The sequence below is a fragment of the Poecilia latipinna genome, unplaced genomic scaffold (genome assembly GCF_001443285.1).
Source record: "Poecilia latipinna isolate Pla-1442-1.1 unplaced genomic scaffold, P_latipinna-1.0 Scaffold345, whole genome shotgun sequence".
Classification (NCBI taxonomy): Eukaryota; Metazoa; Chordata; class Actinopteri; order Cyprinodontiformes; family Poeciliidae; genus Poecilia; species Poecilia latipinna.
Window position 1 is genome coordinate 35,507 of NW_015112961.1, and position 24,013 is coordinate 59,519.

The following is a 24,013-nucleotide window of genomic DNA, read 5'->3' on the forward strand; positions in this document are numbered from 1 at the left end:
CACATTCTGCTGACTGACCCCAAGCACCCATTCGGGGAGGTGGGCTTCAGAGATTATGATAATGAACTTCTGCATCTGGCTCACGACCTGGCTGTGCGCTTGCTTCCTGCTTTTGAGAACACAAGCACGGGCATTCCTTACCCCAGGGTGAGAGAGATCACTCTTTGATTACAAAGTAAGTCATCCCTCTTCCGTGCGCGAGGCCGAGGCTGATTGTTTGCCTGTGTCCTGCGTGCAGGTGAACCTGAAGACGGGAGTCCCTCAGGACGGCGTCAATGAGACGTGCACCGCAGGAGCCGGGTCCCTGCTGGTGGAGTTTGGCATTCTGAGTCGCCTGATCGGGGATTCGACGTTTGAATGGGTGGCGAGGCGAGCTGTCAGAGCTCTGTGGAATCTGAGAAGCAACGAAACTGGCCTGTTGGGTAAGTTCAGCTTCCATTTGGGGTGGAGGAGTTTTAATTCCACTTTGCCTATTGATTTTATTTTCAATACTTGGTTCTCGCCTCATGTTGCCAAAGGTGCAAACATCCCTCTTTGGTTTCTTTTTGCAGGAAATGTCATTAATATCCAAACAGGCCAGTGGGTTGGCAAGCAGAGTGGACTTGGAGCTGGAATGGACTCTTTTTATGAGTACTTGCTGAAATCCTATATCCTATTTGGTGAGAAAGAGGATTACCGCATGTTTAAGGCAGCTTATGAGAGCATTCAGAACCACCTGAGAAGAGGGTGAGTCCCAAACGGAAAAAAACAATTTGAGAGATTGATTTTGTTCATTTTCCAATTTTCTGCATTGTTGAGAGTCTCTTTTGGTTGCAGCCGAAATGTGAAAATATCGCAGCAACAGGATCTGAGTCTGTCTGGGAATGACCAAAGAGAGGAATTAAAACTGAGAAATGTTTACAGCATAGTCATGTTTTGTATACATTGCTTTGTTGAAGTATTCAGACTTTCTGAACTTTTCTACATTGTGTCAAGCTGCAACTCTAAAGTTTTGAGTTTATTATTGGGTTAATAACTTTGGCTGCATTTCTTCCAGTAGTTTCCCCATTGCTGCTGGAAGAAATACACCCACAAAAACAGGTTAAAAAAAATAAAACCATCAATAAATTTCCTTCTACTTTCCAGCTATGGCCTCCTTCTTGTTGGTCTTAATGTCGGTGTTAATGTGAGAAAATATGAAAAAAGTCATCGTACTCTAGAAAGTCACTGTATGTTTTTTTTTTTTTTTTTTAATGTGGAGAGGAATGTTGTATAACTGAATTGTGTGAAATCTTTTCCCTTTGTTGTTCTTCAGGCGCGAGTCTTGCAATGAAGGTGAGGGTGACCCGCCTCTCTACGTTAATGTGAACATGTTTAGTGGTGAGATTATGAACACGTGGATCGACTCCCTTCAGGCCTTCTTTCCCGGGCTGCAGGTGTTTTTTTTATTTTTTATTTTTTCTGTTACTTTCCTCTGACATATATATGTGTGTGTATATATGTCACATATATAGCACATATATATATACTGCTCAAACAAATAAAGGGAACACATCCTAGATCTGAATGAATGAAATATTCTCATTGAATACTTTGTTCTGTACAAAGTTGAATGTGCTGACAACAAAATCACACAAAAATCATCAATGGAAATCAAATTTATTAACCAATGGAGGCCTGGATTTGGAGCCACGCACAAAATTAAAGTGAAATGTTCCCTTTATTTTTTTGAGCAGTATATACATATATATATTTTGTTCCAGTAAACTAAAATAAGGATTTATGTAACTCATAGGTGCTGAACGGGGATATCGATGACGCCATTTGCCTGCATGCCTTCTACTATGCCATCTGGAAGCGCTTCGGGGCGCTGCCGGAGAGATACAACTGGCAGCTCAAAGCTCCCGATGTGTTATTTTACCCTTTGAGACCAGAGCTGGTGGAGTCCACCTACCTGCTGTACCAGGTAGTAACTCGGTGACAGCAGTGGTTGTTTGTGGGAGATTGCTTTTTATCAATTTTCCTTACTTTCTTCTCACAGGCAACAAAAAATCCTTTCTATCTGCATGTTGGAATGGATATTCTCCAGAGCCTTGAGAAAAATGCCAAAGTCAGGTACCTATTTATGTTTTTACTGATTTTGGACATGTATATATATAAAAAAAATATGCATTTGCCTACTTTACTGCTGTGTGTTACTGCTACTTTAGATGCGGATATGCCACACTCCACCATGTTGTGGATAAATCCAAAGAGGATCGGATGGAGAGCTTTTTTCTCAGTGAAACCTGCAAATACCTTTATCTTGTAAGTTTTCAATCTGAGGCTTTACTCTCAGATGTGGAGGAACAAACATTTATTTAACTTTATTGTTTCCTGAGGCATAAGTGCACTTTAAAGACAAAAGTGTAGGATTTGGTGACCTCTTGTGCTAAAATGCAAGACTTGCAATCTTTGAATCACATTTTAAAGTTTGATGAAAAGCAAACTTCATGTGTTAACACGCATGAAGGTCTACGTATCCTACTATACCAGAATGAGTGTAAAAAATAAATATAAATATATATGTATATGTTTAATACTCTATTTCTGATTACCTTCCACATGCTAAGAGGATATCTGAATACTGTATGCCCCCCATACACCATTTTGAATATATGAATTGATTTGTTGGGGAATTTTATTGTCTTTTCCTCTGCATTGCAGCTATTTGACGAGGACAACCCACTGCACAAATCCGATAACAAATATATCTTCACTACAGAAGGTCATGTTGTGCCTATAGACAAGCGCTTCAGGGAGAAGCAGTGGAACGACTTGTCTCCATGTGAAGAGGGAGCGCTGGCAGAAACGGGAACAAGCAACCAGCCGCCTCTGAGCAACATCAGCAACGTAAGATCATCATCCCGGTTCATTTAATGTGGTCAGTGAGTTTGACCAGAAAGCCAGCTCGCCTCAGGGTTCACTCTCAGTCTGGAAAAACATAAAACTTGGCCGGAGTGTTTTTCAGGCGTGAATCAGTATGGAAAAAGAAAATGAAGTATGTAGAATATCTGTTAGTTCTCATTTCTTTTCCTTCATCCATCCATCCATCAGTCCATTCATCCATTCTCTATAAATTAAAGTGATTTTTTTTTCTTTTTAAACATTGTGAAGGAACTCTGTATTTATTCTCTTTCTTCCGTATCTCTGCAGTGTAACAGGATTCCAGAGGAGCGTCGATATGCTCTGCCATTAAAGAGTGTCTACATGAGGCAGATTGATCATATGGTGGGAGTGTTTTGACGAAAAAGGACAGATGTGGTTACACTTGTTTGAAAGGACTGGAGAGGAGGACTTCCTCAGTTCAGAGTCTTTGTACCATCTATTTCTCAGATCTGGATCTAGACAGGAAATGGACAGTAATGCATCCTGAGAAGACGAGACTGTATTAAAGTGAAGGGTTTTTGGTTTTAGAGAATGATGCCAACAAAGGTGACTCGTCCAAGGTCAGGAGAATTAGTTCTGATTGTTACTTTTTGTCTGAACTAAGAGGGTTTTAGACAAACTGAGGTATCTGGTCAAGCACTTGTGGGTAAACTTTGCACATATGTGTGTGATTGAAACTACACCAGAGCTGAGAGTCTTGAGAAAAAAGCATCTGATAATAAGATCAGTGTCATTAACCTCACATTAATTCAGTGCATAGCCTATAAACAAATGTTGACCTTTGAGCAAGCCACTCTCTAAACCTGAGAATCAGTGCCTCTTTTTTAAGTTGATAAACCTGACTAGGTCAGTGCTATTATGTAAGGGCTGTGAGATAAAACTCTTAAAAGAGCTGCTTTTCACTCCAGATGTTTTTTAATCAAACAGCATTACTGCAAAACTCTGGTTTTTAAAACTAGAGATGCACCAATCAGAGTCTCACGGCAGACTAATATAGATTTTTAGCCAATTCTAATTTCTCTTTAAGATTTAAAACTATATAGGAACAATGATCTTTTTTTCTAACTTTGTGCTACGTGAAATCACAAATTATTTATTTTCAGAGCAAAGGCAAAATGACTGTGTTGTAATGAGAGGGTAATCTCTGTTCTCCTAGAGAACATAGTTTCTTATCTTAATTGTTAGATTTCCAGAAAGGCTGCACACATTACTAAATGTAGCTTGTTTCATTACACCTTTGAAAGCTGAAGGGGACAAAAAGAGCAACTTTGCTGTACTCTGGTGAAGTTTTCTGCTGTCCCCTGCAGCCTGAATGAACAACAGTCACGTCTTAATAAGTCATGCAAAATACTTTGATTTGAAATGGCTCTTTACATCTTATATAGTTCCTTTCACTTCAATTTTGATCACCTGCTGATAATAGTTAAACTTCTTCCATCAGTAATAGCATGCACACACCGGGCGAGCTCAGAAACGGATCTGGTCAGCAGTCAGTTCTCCAAAATCTTCTTATTTTGCTTGTCAATCAGGTTCTTGGTGCATCTCTACCAAAATGCTAATGCATATCTGGGCAGAGACAGAAAGTCTGGGGAGTAAACTGCATTTTTTTGCCTTTGACTCATGTTTGACAATACTGAGAAAATACAATATTGAGATAATCAAGTGTTTATCTTTCAAACTTTTATTGACTCTATGTCTTAGGGCTTTGTGCCCCCATCAGAATGAGGTTCAGGGCTGACTCTTTAAGTGCCTTCTATTTGTCTTAGTATTTCTGGATGCCATGTGGTGCATATTAGCCGTGGATAACATTTTTGAACATATTTTATTGCCACTTTTGATATTGCACAAATGTTTCATTCCATGTCTATCTGCGGTTCTTTTAACCATCACAAGCCATAAAATGTTTTTATTTTAAATGCTAAGTTTGTATTGGTGACAATTCTACTGCATTGTTTATGATTTGTACTTGTACAGAAGAGACTGGAGCTGTTTCTTTTGGTGCACTTCATACCTGTCATGTGGTTAAAAACTCAGGGTTTCTTAGAAATGCAAGAATCAGTGAATGCTTTTGTAAGAAATAAAATTGCAACGTTGCCTACTATTTTCCATTTTATTATTGTTTCCAACATTAAATATTGTTCACAATGCTGAGGTACATTTCTATGCAATATTACTCAATATAATTTACAAATATTTGATACATTGAAATTATCTTTCTGCTACTGTATAATTCTGCTGCGGTCTTTGTTTAGGTCCGCTTTCCTTTGATTTTGTCTGCGTTTGTGACAAATACCCAGGTCACGTCTCACATATTCAGATGTAGCTGTGGTTACACCTAACTTCGTTTTTTCTCAGAATAAAGTAGAAATCCTCCATAGTTATCTGCGTTACTAACGCCTCCCTTCAGGATGTGATGCAGTCACATGTAGTTCTCAGAAGTGGTCAAAGGTCATTGACGTATTGGAAAACAGATGCACCTCCCATTCTGGTGAATTTTGTGAGGGAGGCAAATGCAGATGCAGTGGCTTGCAAAATTGTTCATACGCCTTTTTCTTCACATTTTATATCATAACCACAAGATTTAATATATTTTAGAGGCCAACTCAAGGTAGCGCATAATTCTAAAATTAAAGGAACTGTTTTGTTTTAAAAATGTCTTTCAAATAGAAATCAGAAAAATAAAGCATGCAGTTGTAATTTTTTTAGAAGCACCTTTTTTCAGTTACACCTTTATGTTTTGGTTATGCCTCAAGGAAAGGCAAATTTACTTGTACAGCACATTTCAACAACAAGGCAACACAAAGTGCTTCCAAACTCATAAAATTAAACGGTCTAAAGTTATTATGAATCAAATGCAACCCTAAGCAAATGAGTTTTTAGCCTTGATTAAAATGAACTCTGTGTTTCAGCAGTTTTTGCAGTTTTCCTGATTAATTTTCTTTGTTTGGCTCTAATTGTGGGATGCAGAGTAGATTTGAACAGGAAGACCTGAGTGGTCCAGAAAGTTGATGCAATAATATACCATATTTTGGTCCTAAGCCATTCATGGATTTATAAAGTCAGTTCTCTAGCTACAGAAATGGGGTGATGTGCTCTGTTTCCCTGGTTTTAGTAAGAACTCAAGCAGCAGCGTTCTGGATCAGCTGCAGCTGTCTGACTTGTAGACACTGTTGCAGTAATCAATCTGACTAAAAATAAATGCACAGATATATTTTTGCTGAGACATTAGCCCTTTTATGCTGAAAACATTCACTTTTTTTCCACATCTGGAGACTAAAATTTGTATCCGCGCTTTGCAAACGAACAAAGAATCATCGGAAAACATGAAATCGTGCCAATTTTAAATTCAATTTAGGTCTGAAATTTGACTTGGCCACACTAGTACATAAATATGTACTGTTCTAAACTATTCCATTTTAGCACTTGCAGTTTTTCTCTCATTTGTCAATCCAAGACAAAAATTATTTAAAAAAAATGTAATAGCTAATTTTTGAGTCTAAATCAGTCAGTCATAAAAGGGATTTCCATTAACCTGAGATTAAAAACAAGACATTAATTCTGGAAAAAATGACACACTGCTGAGTTTTCTACAGAAGCTTTAATAAATTTAATCAAACGTGTACATTTTTATATTTCTCTGAATTTCAGTACAGATACGTTGACTCAAAGGCTTTTTGACAGGAAGATTCAAATTGGGGTTAAATTAATCTCTAGCTTAACAGTTTATTGATTAACAGTATTACAACACACCATTAGAAATTTGATTAGTTATGTACAATGGCCCTTTTTCAACTACTGCAATAAAACAAGACAAAAAAAAATCTAGTGCTTCTCTCAGAAGTTCAATTTATAATCTTCTGGTGTCACAAATTGTGCTGTTTTGTGTCTTTAGAAAAAGCCTTTTCTAATGACAGTTCATCTTAAAGTCTAACTGATGCTGAAGTGCATATGCAGGTGGTGAGGCCATCTTGTTAGCCCTTTAATTATATGCTGTCTGATTACTTGAGCTTAGAGACACTGCGTCTATTCATGAGTACATCTGAAAAGAAATCAGTTTATGCAGACAAAAGCTACAGATTGCATGCATCTCCAAAGATGGGCAAATGAGAAAAGTTTGACAAAAAAATTCAACTCATCTTAAAATCTGCACAGGATTATTTTCATGTCTCAGTGACAAGGAGTCTTTGGTCAAAGCTACAAGTTTAGTTTTTAAGCACAGCAAATTAAATGTTATTTCTGTTTTTTGCATTCACTGGTTTGATGATGGCTTTTTGATAGGGCTGTCTCCCTGTTTGAATTGAGGAGGAATCTGAGGAATGTGACAGGGCTAAGATGCTACCCTGTCAAATAACATAGAAACACAAGTGTTAGATAGGAGAACAATCACTCTCGGTTAGACTTGCATGATTTTTGACTTTGCTCACCTTCATTTAGTTTCCCTGCTTGGCTCTTAGAAGAGGCCGCAGTCTTTCAGGTTTTCTTTGATGATGATGTCGGTTACGGCGTCAAACACAAACTTGACGTTTTCTGTGTCTGTGGCGCAGGTCATGTGCGAGTAGATTTCTTTTATATCTCGGCGCAAGTTCAGGTCCAGGAACTGGATTTTGATGTAGTTGCCAGCATCCTCATAAGTATTGGGCCCTGGGCAGGACAACAGGGAGATATAAAAGATAAATGACAACAACATCGATGAAATGAGGAAGAGTTGTTTTTTCACTTTAACATCCACAAACAAAATGAAGAGCTAAACTTACTTGCAGCTAGCTAGTCTATTCTTCACATAGCTAGATCATGTTTTGCCAACGATGCTGTCATTTATACATTGAAAAAAGAATCTAAGTAGTTCATGAAAATCTCACCATCGTACTCGGGGAAGCACATGCTGAGATGGGCTTTCTTGATCTTCTCAAGGAACACATCCTTTTTGTTCAGGAAGAGGACAATGGAGGTGGTGGCGAAGTAGCGGTGGTTGCAGATACTGTTGAACAAGTGGAGACTCTCGTGCATTCGGTTCTGAAAGGAAAAAAAAAAACAAACTTTTAAGTCACCCAGATTTTTACTTCTTACCATAAATTATGAGATGCAATGGTCAACTCTGTCATACCACTTCGTCATCCTCCACCAACACCATGTCATAGGCGCTCAGAGCAGCAATGAAGATGATACAGGTGACACCTTCGAAACAATGAATCCACTTCTTCCTCTCTGACCTCTGGCCACCCACATCAAACATTCTGGATCAAAACAAAAGGCAATTTGCTGTGTGATCGCCCGATCAATCCTAATTCCTACTAATGAGCAATAATTCGTAGACTCACCTGAAGTTAAGATCTTTGAAGGAGAATTGGGTCTCAATGATACCAGTGGTTTTCACTCTTGATCGCAGCACATCCTGCTCAGTGGGCACATAGCCTGGTTGGACCAGTCGCTCCAGGTCATTGAGGTAGCTGTGTGAAAATTAAACTCTGTCAGTGGACTTATTTTTACGATTTCATGAGCAGTGTTTCAATGTGTTGTTGCTTACTATCCAGCTGAGTCGTTGAGTTGATACTCTGAAGCCCTGTCGAAGCAGGCCTGGATGCCAGAGTCTTTCCACAGACGCAGAATGATGTCTGACAATTCTTTGGGCATGGTTCCCTCCTCAATGGTGTCTGCAAGATGCATCAGTTTCCTAGCATCATCCTGCAGGAAGGACCCAGGTGGACAGTCACATCAATAAGTTTAACTTGGAACATTTGACCTAAGATTTATATAGACGTGTGGTGTCACCTGTTGATCGGGGTGGCCGTAGTTAATGTTGAGTGTGTTCATGGCCTTCACGATTGCCATGATGGACTGCAGGGTGTTGCTGTAGATGATGACAATGAACTCCAAGCATTCTTCAAGCGAATAACCATCTTTGTGGATAATTCTGTGGAGAAAGTGTAGCATTACTATTGAATATAGCTTCGGACAAGAAGGAATAAATGCTGCTTAGATAGAAAGTTCTTACTTCATCTGTTTGACAATGGTGCTCTTGCCTGATTCTCCAGCCCCTATGAAAAACAAGAAATCATTTTAGAAGATATCTTCGCCTATTTTATCAGAATATCCCAACATTTTCTTTGATTTGAAGGTGTTGGAATAACATCTGTTTTTCTCAGGTCCTCCACTATATCCTCCAAAAGATGTTCCCAACAAGTGCGGCATAATGCTTCTTACTTCAGCCCTAATCTTTTTTACTGGCCCCTGACCTGCATCACCATAAGGAGAGGATGAAGCAGTGCATGAAACAATGTCTGAAACAGGTTCTTATGTGTATACAAAGTATTTTCAGATGGTGCAGTCTTTCAACTGTCAACTAATATTACAACTCTGAATTACTTCAAGCAGCCCAACTACATTTGACTGTATGCTCTGTATTTTATTAGCTTATAGAATAAACTGTAACTCTGACAGTTTCTCTCATTCAGTCTAAATTCAGAAGATGTAAAATGAAGGTGCTATAAATCTGTTTTGGTTTGTTGATTCAGGGTCAGTGTCCTTCAGTGTTAAGCCCTTTGTGCGGAAAAACCTGTTGTGTCAGGATTAGCAGGGATTGCCTTGCGTGATTATCTGAGTGTCTCAGCAATTCAGTGACACAGTTTATTAAGCTCTTACTTGATATGTTGCATCTTTTCATGCACAGTTAGAGACTTTAAAGAGTAAAAAAAAAAAATCAGCCCTGGAAATTAATTAGGTGTGTTATTTGCAACAATGCATAAACCAACATCATTTGCTTTTATGATTGCTAAACAAGAACTAAAATTGCTTGTGAAAGTCAAAGCAGGAATTGTTTTAGGGAAAGTTTTTAACCAAAACAAGTTAGGAAGTCACAGTAAGGTAATTTTACAGCTCAACTAAAACAGCACACTAAAACCATCTAAGGTGTGGGAATGGCTCTGACCAGATCATGATGTATTGAAACCATTGCTTCTAAATCACTTGTCCAACAGGTGTCTGTACCTAGCAGCAGCAGCTTGACGGTCCTTGCGTCCTTGTCAGCATCCTCCTTCAGCCTCTTCTCCAGCTCCCTGGAGTGTTTGTCCTCGGCGCTAGCTCCGGCCCCCATCCTACTTTTCCCGGCTTGGGCCCCTCTGTTTCAAAAGCCAAATGTCAGGAAAAATGGAAGCAGGTCCCGGTTGGCTGCTCGCCTGCTACTGTCTGACCGGTGCCTTCAAGCACGCAGCTGATGCGCCAACTGCCGGCAGCTGGGGATTGTTTGAGTATTTTTTCCCATCACAGGGAAGGATTTTGGGCTCCCTCAGCCCACCTGACCAGTGGTGGCCAATGGAGCACAAGGACAAGACAGCTACAGGGCAGAGGTGTGAAGGGAAGCAGACATACATCACTGTAGGAGTGCTTTAACCTTTAGGGTACTTTGCTGCGCTCAGCGGAAGATGAACATCGGCTCAAGTGCTTATCTCATGCTCTTCTTAGGCTCCTTCAGAAGAGAAGCCGGTAAAACTAAAATAACTTGGTTCATGTCTTGCTACCAAAACTAAGTTTAGTATCTGATGTGACCAAAATAAAAATGAAATCTGATGGTAAACTCATTGTGGTTTTATTTCTGCAAGAGGGATGAGAATGTGATGAGACTGTTAGAACCAACACAAAATCAGGAAATGCATGTCAAGACCATCAACCTGTAGTCTAAACACAGAGACATATGCACACACAAATGCAAAGATGGGTCCAAACATTCCTTATGGGATCCAATAGCCTGAAGGGTGAGTTCTGAAGTGCTTAAAGAGCTTTGCAGTTTCACCAGACATATCTCATTGACCTAAATCTGAAGCTGGTTAAGGATCCTAATCCACTCACACTTTCAGTTCTGCGTGCACGAAGATGCGGCATGAGTGTATGTTCGTGATCACAGCATCATATTTCATTACATGCTCAGGAACCGAAGAATAGTGTTATTATTGTGTTATCTCTAGCGCCTGGATCAGAAGGCATACACAGGATCAAAACATAGAACATCTGTAACTGGGTGTAGATGCAGTTTGATTGTTAACGTATTTGCTTCTCTTTTGAGGTAATTTTTTTACTTCTAACCCCATTTTGATTGGATACAATCCTGTCCACTGTAAATTTTAAATTCTGACAAGACAGAAAGTGTCAATGTTGGACCAGAGTCTTTGAAAGAGAAACTACTGAGTCAATCCATTGATAACTGATGGCATCAAATTGACTCTTAAAGTAAATACTCTTTGTGTTATTTTTAACCAAGGTATGTCACTTAAATCCCATACTAAACATGTTTGAAGGATTCCTTCTTTCTCTTCTAGAATATTGCAGAAATTAAAAATATTCTGTCTAGTTTTGACGCTGAAAAAGTAGTACAGGCCTCCACGTGATCCATACATTTGTTATTGGACTAATGTAAATATTTGCAGTCAGGAAGTCCACAAAATGCAGTTAAGTAATCATGATTAAATGCATATAATTTGATTCATAATAAAGTTGTAATTAGTCTTGATTGATCCTAAATAAATCCTAATATTAAGAAATATACAGACGTTTGCTGATTCTTTTTTAAATGTGTTAAAAATCACTCAATATAAACGTCATGAATTTATCTTTTAGATTGATGTTATAATGGGTTTGACTGATTCTTATTTCTTATTTTATGCTAACATAATTGGAAATATTTTAATTGCTATGCTAATGCAGAAAAATAAATATTAAAAATGAAGTGCTCTAAAGTCACCATGCAGACTAAACAAAGGAGAACACTTGTTATTATAAAATATAGAGCTTTAATTTATTAGTTAGCAACATTGATGAGGAAGAAAAGATAGTAGTTTTTACAAGTCATTACATTACCACAAAGTGTGCTTATTATACATTACCTCACAGAGCTGTCATACAGAGAAAACAGATTCCCACAGTAGAAATATATGAAAACCTGTTTTCTTCTTCTACTTCTTATATCTGACAAGGAGAACTCAAATATGAAATCAGCCTTTCTGATCTTTCAGCATTTCCCAAAACAAAAAGGATCCGAACTCCCACAACAATAAAAAGACATCCACAGCAACAGTTTAGACAAAACACTACATACATACACTGTACATGCCATGCACATTTAAAATTCACTGTCTCAAGACTGTGGTATGATTTTTTTCTTCAGGTTTGGCAAGTTATCATGATGTTTACTGTGTAAAGGTGTTCGTTTCCATAGTTGGTGTGACGTCTGTGGCACCAGTAATAAAGGATGGCTCTGTACCAGGACAAATAGAGCGGCAGGAGCTCTCTGGTAACCAGATGATACATAAAGTACAGCACCAGTCATCATAGCAATATAAATCTGCACACTTGTATAGACTGATTACATTAATTTCACCAATATTTACATAAAAATGGAAGGAATGGAAAAGAAAACAAAAACGACAGTGCTGTGAAAAAGTATTACATTTTTCTGATCATTAAGCAGTTTTGTTGAGGTTGGTAGCGCTGTTGCCTTGGAGCAAGAAGGTACTGTGTTTAGGTCCTGGCCTGGAGTCTTTCTGTTCTCCCTATGCGAGTGGAGGTTCTCTCCAGGTACTCTTAAAGTCCAAAAACATGACTCTTGGGTAAACAGGTTTCTCTAAATTGCTTTTAGGCATAAATGTCGTTAGTCCTGTGTGTTGCTCTGTAATGGTGTAATGATGACCAGTCCAGGGTGAACCTTGCCTTTTGCCCTATGACTGATGGGGATATTGCAACAACAAGCGAGAATAGACAGTGGATTTATGGATATTTAATTTGATAAAGAGAAAAAACTATTCAAAACAACAAAATAATAACATTGCTCTATGCCCTTTAATAAAGTGTAATCAACATATTTTGGAGAGGTGAGTGCAATATCCAGGTTGTGATTACTGAAAGTTATGCAGGGCCAAAAAATTACAAAAAAAAAAAAAAAAAACATGTTTAAATGTTTTGAAGTAGCCCAGAACATAAAACAAAACAAAACAAAAAAAAAAAAACATCCAGCCCTGAGCTAAAGATATTCAAGGACAAACAAATGTCAATAACTTTGTTTCCTATCAGTTTGGAAAGAGTTATAAAGCCATTCTGAAGTCTTTTGGACTCCAATGAACCAAATACAAAGCCACTATCCATACATGGGGAAAACATGGATGAGAGGCTGACCTAATCAATCAGTCATCCAGGAGGTACCAAAACAAGCACCATGAGCTTCACTTCAGTGTGTTGCTAATCAAGAACTTTTCTATAATTGATGAAATAAAAAGTTTTACTCACTAGGAGAAAACCTTTAAAAACTTGAGCTCAAGCACTCGAGTCGTACAACTGAACAATGGTCCAATAGACACCAACAACTTCATCTCTCAAAGACTCAAAAATTAGGAAGTTTATTTGTCAAATCTGGACATAAATCTGATAAAGATGATGTGACAATGTGGCTGAATTCAAACAAAAAATGTCTGAATCTTCTCCACACAGATGTGAAAGACTGATTATATTCACCAAAGGCCAGGTGAGTTTAGATAGATTTTTCCTTCACTTTATCTAAAGTAATCCATAAATGAAAAGTGCATGCTGTATTTACTCGGCAGATTTGTAACTGATATTGAAAACTGATTGACGATCAGAAATCTCTAAGTGACAAAATATCACAAAGTGAGCAAATACTTTTTCCACAGCATTGTAGTTTATAGGGTGTTTAATACGTTTAGAAACAAACTTTTTCTAAGATTTATTTAAAAAAAAAATCACCAATCTGGCAACAAAAGGTGCTTTCTCTAATATATATATAGATATATATTTTTTTAATCACAGACTCACATTTAGCTGCCTGCTAGAATAACTCATCTCCACAGAGAGAGAAGAGAAGGCAATGTTCTGTTTTCCACTTCTGTTTCGTTAAAAGAACCCTTCCTCCAAAGATAAACAGCTTATAACAAGATGCCGAGAACACAACACTGAGATGTGATGCTTACATACAAACAAAAAACACTTGGCAGCAACTAATCATGGAAGAATATGAACGGTGCAGTTTGAAATTGTCACCTTAGGTCCGTCGACCTTCTGTGAAAGAGCTTAAAATTCACGTTCTTGGGAGTTTGTGATGTGCTGTTGCAGCTGCAGCTTGTCGGCATTCCTACCATCGTCAATGGCGTTTTATTTACAGTACAATAGTGTCCACCTTTGCAATGACTGTCCAGGTGAGATTACCTAACAAATGCCAGGCTTTTCTGGTGTAATTCTGGATTTAGATACTGCCAGCAGTCAATTGTTCAGACATAATTGCAGAGAAATGGGAAGCTTATCCATTCCAGTCCTCGTCTGGACACCGTTAAAGTCCAGAGTAATAGTTGCTATTTAAAAAAAAAGAAAAGAAAAAAGAAAAACACCAAACAAAGATATTCCCAACATAATAACACAATGTCATAAACAATAACACTAATAATTATAATAACAATAATAATAATATAACAATATTTGCACAGATCTATTCACAAAAAACATGTTTTCTAGATAGGTATAAAGAATTACTTTGTACAACCTACAATAAATATTGTGTTTGTTCTTCCAACAGTCACATACAAATGATGCTTTCTGTTGCAGGGTCTGTTAAATGGAGTCATTTCCCTTAAATGGAGGGTTGTGAGGAGAAACTAGAAGGTAGACAAATGGTGCTGTTTGAACACGACAGGCTGAAAACCCAAACTCTTCATGTCTCAGCTGGATTCGTCTGGTCGTCGTGATGCCGGCGGTTGCGAGGCTTCTTCTGCTCCTTCAGCTCCTTCAGGCTTTTAGCTTTGCCGTCCCCGAGGCCGTCGTCCCCGTGCTGCCAGTAGTCCTTGCAGTACTGGTTGATCAGCCCCATCTCCGGCTGGCTGAGGATGGTCAGCAGGTCCTTGTACTGCCCAACGCTCGGGGTCCATGCGCTGGACTGAATTTGGGGGAGGGCTGGGTTGCCCGTATCCACAAGGACGTTGTTGACCGTGCGACTGGAGAGGACGACTAGCTGCAGCTTCACCAGGGTGTGCTTGAAGTTCTTCTCAGTGGACGTGCAGTGGTAGATGCCGCCGTCGGAGGACTGCAGCGAGCGGATCAGGAGGCCCTGATCGGTTTTCAGGATGCGACCCTCTGAGCGAATCTGGAGTGCACAGGGAGGGAAGTTTTACAGCTTAAGGAAAGACACGGACAAAGTAGCACAGAATATTTAATTATCAGTTAAAAAGGTAAAAGAATACAACGCTTTCCAAAAGCAAACCAGAATATAAATGTATTTTATTAGGATTTTACACATCTTTGCACATCTATAACATTTTTTAATAATTTGCCCATCTTTGGAAAATAGCTCTAGCTCATTCAGACTGGAAAAAAAAAAAAACATATGTGAACATCAATTTACACCCAACTGTTACTGTTACAACTCTGACTGTATGCTTTGGTTTTTGTGACCCATTGCCTCAGTCCCCAGGCTTTTTTAGCCTTTAGTAGGTTTTCTTCCAGGATTGTTTTTAGCTCCAGTCAACTCCGATCAGCTCGTCTGTTCCTGCAGCCTGATGCTGCCACCGCCATGTTTTACACTGGGGGTGGTTTTTCATATGGAGTGCTCGTTTTCCATCTCACGTTGCAATTTACATGTAGGCCAAAAAGTAAATAAACCTAGAAAAAAAATTCTGAATCACAAATCTGTTGCCAGTTTTCATACCTTATCCTCATCCTGTCATAAAGACTGATAGTTCAATTAATTTGAACTAGTGCTGAAATAAGACAATTAGCAGCTAAAGTGTAAAAGATCCATTTACTACTTTTATATGACATCAGTCAACATCTGTTGTACAAGAAATAAAATTAATCACCTCTTTTCTCCTGTCGCTGTTTTCCTTCTGCAGGTGCCACTTCAGAGAGACGTGAGGAGAACGAGCCTGGCACTCCAAGAATGTTGTGCTTCCCTCCACTCCGTACTGAACCGTCTCCAGCGTATTCTTATTTGCTGTGAAACATGCGAAAGACGTTGCTTAATGCTTTTGTACTGAAAACTGCATCACAAATCCATCTTGTACCACGGAGAAACTCACCATTCGAGTTGTAACCTCTGCACTGGCGGATCGGGTTTCCATACTTTACGTCCTGTCGACGGCTTCGTCTGGGAGATCGAATCAACAGCCGAAAATAAAGCCTAGCATCAGCACGGTTCTTAAATATCCTGTGCTACAATAATCCGCAGCGATAATGTGAGCCTGAGGTTGTAAACGTCCAGGCCGTCTCGGTCTCACCTTTTCTGCGAGGCAGAGTATCTGGAGCAGGACTTGCCGTCCCAGGCGCAGTACGGGTCCCGGGCCAGGCAGCAGTCAGCGCAGGCCTCGCCGTACACGTCGCAGCGGTGCAGAGCCAGGTGGGTCACACCCAGGACAGACCCCACATATAGTTGTTGCTATTAAAAAAAAATAAAAAAAACACACACACAGAACTGGTAAGAAGTAGCAACAGTAGTAGTTTGGATTTAATTAATCAGTGGTTGCAAAACTTTTCAGCTTCCGATCCACAAAATATTAAAAGAGCTGAGTCCAATAATAATATGAGAAAGGCAACAATGACGACACAAACATCATCAGCACTCAGTATTATTGAAACCTAATTAGGTTTCGATTAGTTTTTTTTTTAAAGACAAAAGTAAAGGCAACAACATAGATTCTTTGAGCGCTTCAAACAATCTATATGCGTGGGTCCCTAATTTAAACCAATAAATTTAAACGTTAAATTACTATGAAAAATAAATTCTGTAATGTATGTATTGGAGAGTTTTAAAACATTTTAGAAACACATTTTATATGGTTGCAAATACCCGAGCAAATTGTCTTTTTTTGACATTTAAAATTCATTTCATAAATCATATTTCTAATGGCTTAGAATAGAGTAATTTCAGAAATGAAATAAATCTGATAGATAGCTCCCACTAAGTTAATTGGATGAATAAAAATACTTTGGCTCAGATTAAGCTGTCCCAGCAAAAGCAAAACGAGTGGTAACTTACCCGTTTAGATGAAATCTTCATGGTGGTGATTGGGGTGGGAACCTGAAGTGGCAGATGGAATTTTTACATCAACACAAAGTAAGAAAAAACAGAAAAAAGTTGACAAACATGTCAAAGCATATAATAGAAGAAATTGCCTCAAAATAGTAGAAAATCTCTAGCCAAACCTAAATAAATTATAAATAGAAAAAGAAAAGAATAAGAGAGATTATCTATAATCAATATTATTATTATAATTATTATTATTATCAATATTATTATTTTGCAAATCTGTCCGTTAGTCTGTAGACTAACGGACAGATTTGCAAAATAATAATATTGTATATATATATATTTTTTTTAAATAGCACACTGTTTAATCTGCAGCACTTTATTCCCCATTTAGTAGCCCTTTGAATAAAAGTCGAGTGGTCAAAGTCTCAATTAGTCAGTCAGATGTCAAAGAAAACTAGAAATCAAAATTGGTCAGGAAAAGCCTGACCAATACCTTTGTATAAAGTAAGACAAATAAAAAAGGAGTTTTTGGACCAGTTTTATTGTGACCGACCTTGAACACCTCCACCTCCTCCAGAACCAGCTCCTCTGTTTGTAAGTCATCTCTTGGCAACACGATGACTTTCTGCACCGTCCCACGATCTGAACCACCAAAAAAATATCAATTCATATTATACAACCTTCAACTGAAAACAGCTTTACTGGAAACATTTATGATAAACACAAAGCTCCATTCAACTATGCATCTTTACAGTAACTTTTAAATGTTCTGGTCTCACAGCGCTGACCTGTTCCCAGGAAGAGCACCTCATAGCTCCCATCAGCCGCTCTCACTTGGTCGACAGCAATTGTGGTGAACTCGTAGTCCACGTTGGTTCTGACCACCAGGGGGCGCTTGTGCACCGGGTAAATGGCGTTGTACATGGTGGGGTGGTTTCTCATGAAGTTGATAACCTCGTCTGGGTAATCCTTTGTGGATTTCATGTTGGGAGTGAAAGTACCTCCAGGACACTATTGACAGATGGAACATTTTAATGTCAAATCTGCTCCTCTGACATTTGCTTTATTTCCCCATGGGTGCGGTTTATATCATGGACATTGATTTTCTTTATTTTTGAACTCACAGTGCCAGGTCGAGGGTAGGGAATTTTCCCAGTGTACGCCACCCACTGGTAGTTGGGCCCTTCTTTGTGGGCAAACGGCCCGTTGAAGACCATACGGATGTCGGCCATGGAGTAGACGCACACCGCCGAGCCTTTGAACACAGACCTGCAGGAGGACAGATTAGCACAAGTTATTGCAAAGATATTATCAAGACAGGATGCAGATTAACTCACACCCCGAGGTAATTACTGCAAGGTATCTCTGTGGCTTCTCAGTCTGACTTCCTTCCACATATTCAGTCTGCCTCTGTTTGCAGGAACTTGCTGAAACATCACGATGCAGAACCACTCAGACTGACTCAAGCAGAGACAAGTTGTCTGACATACTGACATACAAACACCCACGTATCCCAAAGAATCGCCAGAATACAGGCTCTCACTGCTGCAGAGCAGTGTGGTATGTTTGCAGCTTGTGTCATGAGCCCCTATCATTAGCACCACATGTGCTTCTATCAGCTGGGCTTAAATGCTCTCAATGGCTATAATGGCGATTGCAACAATAACAGTATTTCTTTCTCCAACACATTAATCAAAATGCATTTATTATGACTTTGCGAACACCTTTCTTGACCTGTGCGCTGACAGAATCTCAGTTTACAAATCTCAAAGAGTTCGTGTGTATTTTTGGAAGTGAGGTAATGAATGAGTAGTCAGTATCTTATCTACATTAGAAAAACCTTCTGGAACAATTAAGGAGAAACTTAGTTTTGACCTGACTATGACTAATCCCTGAAAGGTTTACACACACATTATACCATTATGTAGGATTACACATTATGCCATTTTGCCTATATAGATAAACAATAAGTGGATAGAAGCATTAAGTCTTCACTGTTACATATCACATAAACAATACTGACATAAATGACACATTCAATATGTCAGGTCAGCAGAAAACGAGAGATGCACTGGGAAGCCAGCAACTGACTGAAATTGGACAAGTCTTTGTTTTATCAGTCAAAAACTGAAAAATCTGGAAAACAGTCAGTGAATGGATCATAGTTAGCACTATTAGGTCTTTAAACAGTTAGTGAGGAGGCTGTCACTGAAGACAGAAAACTCCAAATTGGTAATTTTTGTCGTCAGTTCAGGCGATAAAAAATAAATCGGAGGGAGCAAAGAGATGTTCAAAGAGAATTAAAAGGAAATTGTAATTTTTAAAAAATGACAAAATGTTTGAATTCTTGAGACAGCAAGAGAGTTATCGAGAGTAAGACTTTCAAAAGACAACAAGAAACAACAATGCTTAATTTTTTATCCTTTTGAGCTTTCAACCGTTGTTATCCAACGTGCTGACTGAATTTAGAAATGTTTGCAGCCTCTTGGAAATCCTGTAGTTAATGTCTGGGTCTATAATCTATAAAACCCAACAACACTGTCCACCTTCAGTGACTGACAACCTGCTATCAAACCTGACTGTCTCTATAAAAGACTCAGCGGACGGCGTCTCCCTCTGGGCTGAACAGTCACTTTTCTGTCTCCTGCTTGTAGGCGGATTCTTACAAACCAATACAGACTCATAACATTACAAAGAGCAGACACCTTACGGCTGAGTGCAAATGAGCACGTGCTGCTGACAGACATTAAAACACACCGAACATTCACACTGAAATTAGAGTTAAAAAAAGCCATTACTCACCCTGAAACTGAGAAGACTCCAAAGATGACTGGGTTCCTCGTGTCTTGGGTTGGTTGGATATACACGTCCCNACACACACACACAGAACTGGTAAGAAGTAGCAACAGTAGTAGTTTGGATTTAATTAATCAGTGGTTGCAAAACTTTTCAGCTTCCGATCCACAAAATATTAAAAGAGCTGAGTCCAATAATAATATGAGAAAGGCAACAATGACGACACAAACATCATCAGCACTCAGTATTATTGAAACCTAATTAGGTTTCGATTAGTTTTTTTTTTAAAGACAAAAGTAAAGGCAACAACATAGATTCTTTGAGCGCTTCAAACAATCTATATGCGTGGGTCCCTAATTTAAACCAATAAATTTAAACGTTAAATTACTATGAAAAATAAATTCTGTAATGTATGTATTGGAGAGTTTTAAAACATTTTAGAAACACATTTTATATGGTTGCAAATACCCGAGCAAATTGTCTTTTTTTGACATTTAAAATTCATTTCATAAATCATATTTCTAATGGCTTAGAATAGAGTAATTTCAGAAATGAAATAAATCTGATAGATAGCTCCCACTAAGTTAATTGGATGAATAAAAATACTTTGGCTCAGATTAAGCTGTCCCAGCAAAAGCAAAACGAGTGGTAACTTACCCGTTTAGATGAAATCTTCATGGTGGTGATTGGGGTGGGAACCTGAAGTGGCAGATGGAATTTTTACATCAACACAAAGTAAGAAAAAACAGAAAAAAGTTGACAAACATGTCAAAGCATATAATAGAAGAAATTGCCTCAAAATAGTAGAAAATCTCTAGCCAAACCTAAATAAATTATAAATAGAAAAAGAAAAGAATAAGAGAGATTATCTATAATCAATATTATTATTATAATTATTATTATTATCAATATTATTATTTTGCAAATCTGTCCGTTAGTCTGTAGACTAACGGACAGATTTGCAAAATAATAATATTGTATATATATATATTTTTTTTAAATAGCACACTGTTTAATCTGCAGCACTTTATTCCCCATTTAGTAGCCCTTTGAATAAAAGTCGAGTGGTCAAAGTCTCAATTAGTCAGTCAGATGTCAAAGAAAACTAGAAATCAAAATTGGTCAGGAAAAGCCTGACCAATACCTTTGTATAAAGTAAGACAAATAAAAAAGGAGTTTTTGGACCAGTTTTATTGTGACCGACCTTGAACACCTCCACCTCCTCCAGAACCAGCTCCTCTGTTTGTAAGTCATCTCTTGGCAACACGATGACTTTCTGCACCGTCCCACGATCTGAACCACCAAAAAAATATCAATTCATATTATACAACCTTCAACTGAAAACAGCTTTACTGGAAACATTTATGATAAACACAAAGCTCCATTCAACTATGCATCTTTACAGTAACTTTTAAATGTTCTGGTCTCACAGCGCTGACCTGTTCCCAGGAAGAGCACCTCATAGCTCCCATCAGCCGCTCTCACTTGGTCGACAGCAATTGTGGTGAACTCGTAGTCCACGTTGGTTCTGACCACCAGGGGGCGCTTGTGCACCGGGTAAATGGCGTTGTACATGGTGGGGTGGTTTCTCATGAAGTTGATAACCTCGTCTGGGTAATCCTTTGTGGATTTCATGTTGGGAGTGAAAGTACCTCCAGGACACTATTGACAGATGGAACATTTTAATGTCAAATCTGCTCCTCTGACATTTGCTTTATTTCCCCATGGGTGCGGTTTATATCATGGACATTGATTTTCTTTATTTTTGAACTCACAGTGCCAGGTCGAGGGTAGGGAATTTTCCCAGTGTACGCCACCCACTGGTAGTTGGGCCCTTCTTTGTGGGCAAACGGCCCGTTGAAGACCATACGGATGTCGGCCATGGAGTAGACGCACACCGCCGAGCCTTTGAACACAGACCTGCAGGAGGACAGATTAGCACAAGTTATTGCAAAGATATTATCAAGACAGGATGCAGATTAACTCACACCCCGAGGTAATTACTGCAAGGTATCTCTGTGGCTTCTCAGTCTGACTTCCTTCCACATATTCAGTCTGCCTCTGTTTGCAGGAACTTGCTGAAACATCACGATGCAGAACCACTCAGACTGACTCAAGCAGAGACAAGTTGTCTGACATACTGACATACAAACACCCACGTATCCCAAAGAATCGCCAGAATACAGGCTCTCACTGCTGCAGAGCAGTGTGGTATGTTTGCAGCTTGTGTCATGAGCCCCTATCATTAGCACCACATGTGCTTCTATCAGCTGGGCTTAAATGCTCTCAATGGCTATAATGGCGATTGCAACAATAACAGTATTTCTTTCTCCAACACATTAATCAAAATGCATTTATTATGACTTTGCGAACACCTTTCTTGACCTGTGCGCTGACAGAATCTCAGTTTACAAATCTCAAAGAGTTCGTGTGTATTTTTGGAAGTGAGGTAATGAATGAGTAGTCAGTATCTTATCTACATTAGAAAAACCTTCTGGAACAATTAAGGAGAAACTTAGTTTTGACCTGACTATGACTAATCCCTGAAAGGTTTACACACACATTATACCATTATGTAGGATTACACATTATGCCATTTTGCCTATATAGATAAACAATAAGTGGATAGAAGCATTAAGTCTTCACTGTTACATATCACATAAACAATACTGACATAAATGACACATTCAATATGTCAGGTCAGCAGAAAACGAGAGATGCACTGGGAAGCCAGCAACTGACTGAAATTGGACAAGTCTTTGTTTTATCAGTCAAAAACTGAAAAATCTGGAAAACAGTCAGTGAATGGATCATAGTTAGCACTATTAGGTCTTTAAACAGTTAGTGAGGAGGCTGTCACTGAAGACAGAAAACTCCAAATTGGTAATTTTTGTCGTCAGTTCAGGCGATAAAAAATAAATCGGAGGGAGCAAAGAGATGTTCAAAGAGAATTAAAAGGAAATTGTAATTTTTAAAAAATGACAAAATGTTTGAATTCTTGAGACAGCAAGAGAGTTATCGAGAGTAAGACTTTCAAAAGACAACAAGAAACAACAATGCTTAATTTTTTATCCTTTTGAGCTTTCAACCGTTGTTATCCAACGTGCTGACTGAATTTAGAAATGTTTGCAGCCTCTTGGAAATCCTGTAGTTAATGTCTGGGTCTATAATCTATAAAACCCAACAACACTGTCCACCTTCAGTGACTGACAACCTGCTATCAAACCTGACTGTCTCTATAAAAGACTCAGCGGACGGCGTCTCCCTCTGGGCTGAACAGTCACTTTTCTGTCTCCTGCTTGTAGGCGGATTCTTACAAACCAATACAGACTCATAACATTACAAAGAGCAGACACCTTACGGCTGAGTGCAAATGAGCACGTGCTGCTGACAGACATTAAAACACACCGAACATTCACACTGAAATTAGAGTTAAAAAAAGCCATTACTCACCCTGAAACTGAGAAGACTCCAAAGATGACTGGGTTCCTCGTGTCTTGGGTTGGTTGGATATACACGTCCCCTGTAGACAGTCACATGAATTACACATTAATTAGTCACATCCGTGAATTATGAAAAGTTACTAATTCACAATAAGTATTCATAGTTCTAAACATGATTTGTGCCGCACTGAATTTAACCCTCTTTCAGATTCAAATTAAACAAGGTCAGACATTTCTTTCGCAGAAAACATGTGAAGGAAAATATTAGTGTCTCATATTAAATGATCTTGAGACTTTAAGATCACTTCCAACCCAAGAAATCCTAATTGTGACATATGGAGACATTTTTCTTCCTTTGAGGGGGGTTTGCTAAGAATGAGCTCCCCGTGAATTGTGGTTTCCAGAGTCCCAGCGAGATCCTGAATCTAAACTCTTCCAAACCTGGAGCTACACTGCTCCGGTCTCAGTGGGGAATAGGAGTGAAACGGAGATGTCTGCTGAAACATGACTTTAATAGGAGCCATATGCAATACGGGGACTGTGGGGCCATGGCAGCGGTGTGCAGTGTGTATCCTCTAATGTTTTCATGAGAGAAAAGAGAAAGAAATAACAAAGCAGAGGAAAAGTGAAATAAATTTAAAGTAGACAGGCTATGCACACACCAGTTCATTTATTGTTTTGGTTTAAAGTTCAGCTTAAAAAAAACCACAACAATATTACCTGGTAGTTTACCGTTAATAAAAAAACACCATTACACATTGAAAACCAGGGAAACACGAGTCTCTCGTTTATGTTTTTTTTTTTTTTTTTTTTTTTTTTTTTAAAGGTTTTTAAGGACAAAAAAAAAAACACATTT

General features: G+C 38.6%; 3 protein-coding genes across 7 annotated transcripts in view; 1 reads left to right on the forward strand and 2 right to left on the reverse strand.

Annotated features, from left to right (window-relative positions):
* edem1 (ER degradation enhancer, mannosidase alpha-like 1) overlaps positions 1-5,008 on the forward strand; it is an 11,866-nt gene extending 6,858 nt beyond the window's left edge. Inside the window, exons 5-13 of one of the 3 annotated variants that reach the window (XM_015035690.1) lie at positions 40-147; positions 239-422; positions 552-726; positions 1,295-1,415; positions 1,775-1,945; positions 2,021-2,094; positions 2,190-2,286; positions 2,686-2,871; positions 3,175-5,008. In XM_015035690.1, the coding sequence (XP_014891176.1) occupies positions 40-147; positions 239-422; positions 552-726; positions 1,295-1,415; positions 1,775-1,945; positions 2,021-2,094; positions 2,190-2,286; positions 2,686-2,871; positions 3,175-3,264 (1,206 nt within the window). In that variant the 3' untranslated portion in view covers positions 3,265-5,008. Of the gene's footprint in view, positions 1-3; positions 148-238; positions 423-551; positions 727-1,294; positions 1,416-1,774; positions 1,946-2,020; positions 2,095-2,189; positions 2,287-2,685; positions 2,872-3,174 lie in introns of those variants that run through there. The other 2 variants (XM_015035688.1, XM_015035689.1) reach the window with 2 other exon arrangements.
* A 2,140-nt stretch (positions 5,009-7,148) lies between these two features.
* On the reverse strand, positions 7,149-10,157 carry gnat1 (guanine nucleotide binding protein (G protein), alpha transducing activity polypeptide 1). The gene is made up of 9 exons (XM_015035691.1): positions 9,892-10,157; positions 8,900-8,942; positions 8,677-8,818; positions 8,432-8,589; positions 8,226-8,354; positions 8,012-8,141; positions 7,767-7,920; positions 7,332-7,548; positions 7,149-7,247 (listed from the first exon to the last, which is right to left on the reverse strand). The coding sequence occupies exons 1-8, from the start codon at positions 9,995-9,997 to the stop codon at positions 7,358-7,360; spliced, it is 1,053 nt and encodes a 350-aa protein (XP_014891177.1). The 5' UTR covers positions 9,998-10,157; the 3' UTR covers positions 7,149-7,247; positions 7,332-7,357.
* A 1,512-nt stretch (positions 10,158-11,669) lies between these two features.
* The window catches only part of sema3fa (sema domain, immunoglobulin domain (Ig), short basic domain, secreted, (semaphorin) 3Fa), a 60,213-nt gene continuing 47,869 nt past the window's right edge, over positions 11,670-24,013 (reverse strand). For 2 of the 3 annotated variants that reach the window (XM_015035694.1, XM_015035693.1), the window contains 9 exons: positions 23,168-23,237; positions 21,490-21,634; positions 21,154-21,376; positions 20,919-21,007; positions 20,372-20,413; positions 16,167-16,324; positions 15,969-16,036; positions 15,750-15,883; positions 11,670-15,037 (listed from right to left, as the gene is read on the reverse strand). In XM_015035694.1, coding sequence (XP_014891180.1) covers positions 14,609-15,037; positions 15,750-15,883; positions 15,969-16,036; positions 16,167-16,324; positions 20,372-20,413; positions 20,919-21,007; positions 21,154-21,376; positions 21,490-21,634; positions 23,168-23,237 — 1,358 coding nt within the window. In that variant the 3' untranslated portion in view covers positions 11,670-14,608. Of the gene's footprint in view, positions 15,038-15,749; positions 15,884-15,968; positions 16,037-16,166; positions 16,325-16,924; positions 16,967-20,371; positions 20,414-20,918; positions 21,008-21,153; positions 21,377-21,489; positions 21,635-23,167; positions 23,238-24,013 lie in introns of all 3 variants that reach the window. The other variant, XM_015035692.1, reaches the window with a different exon arrangement.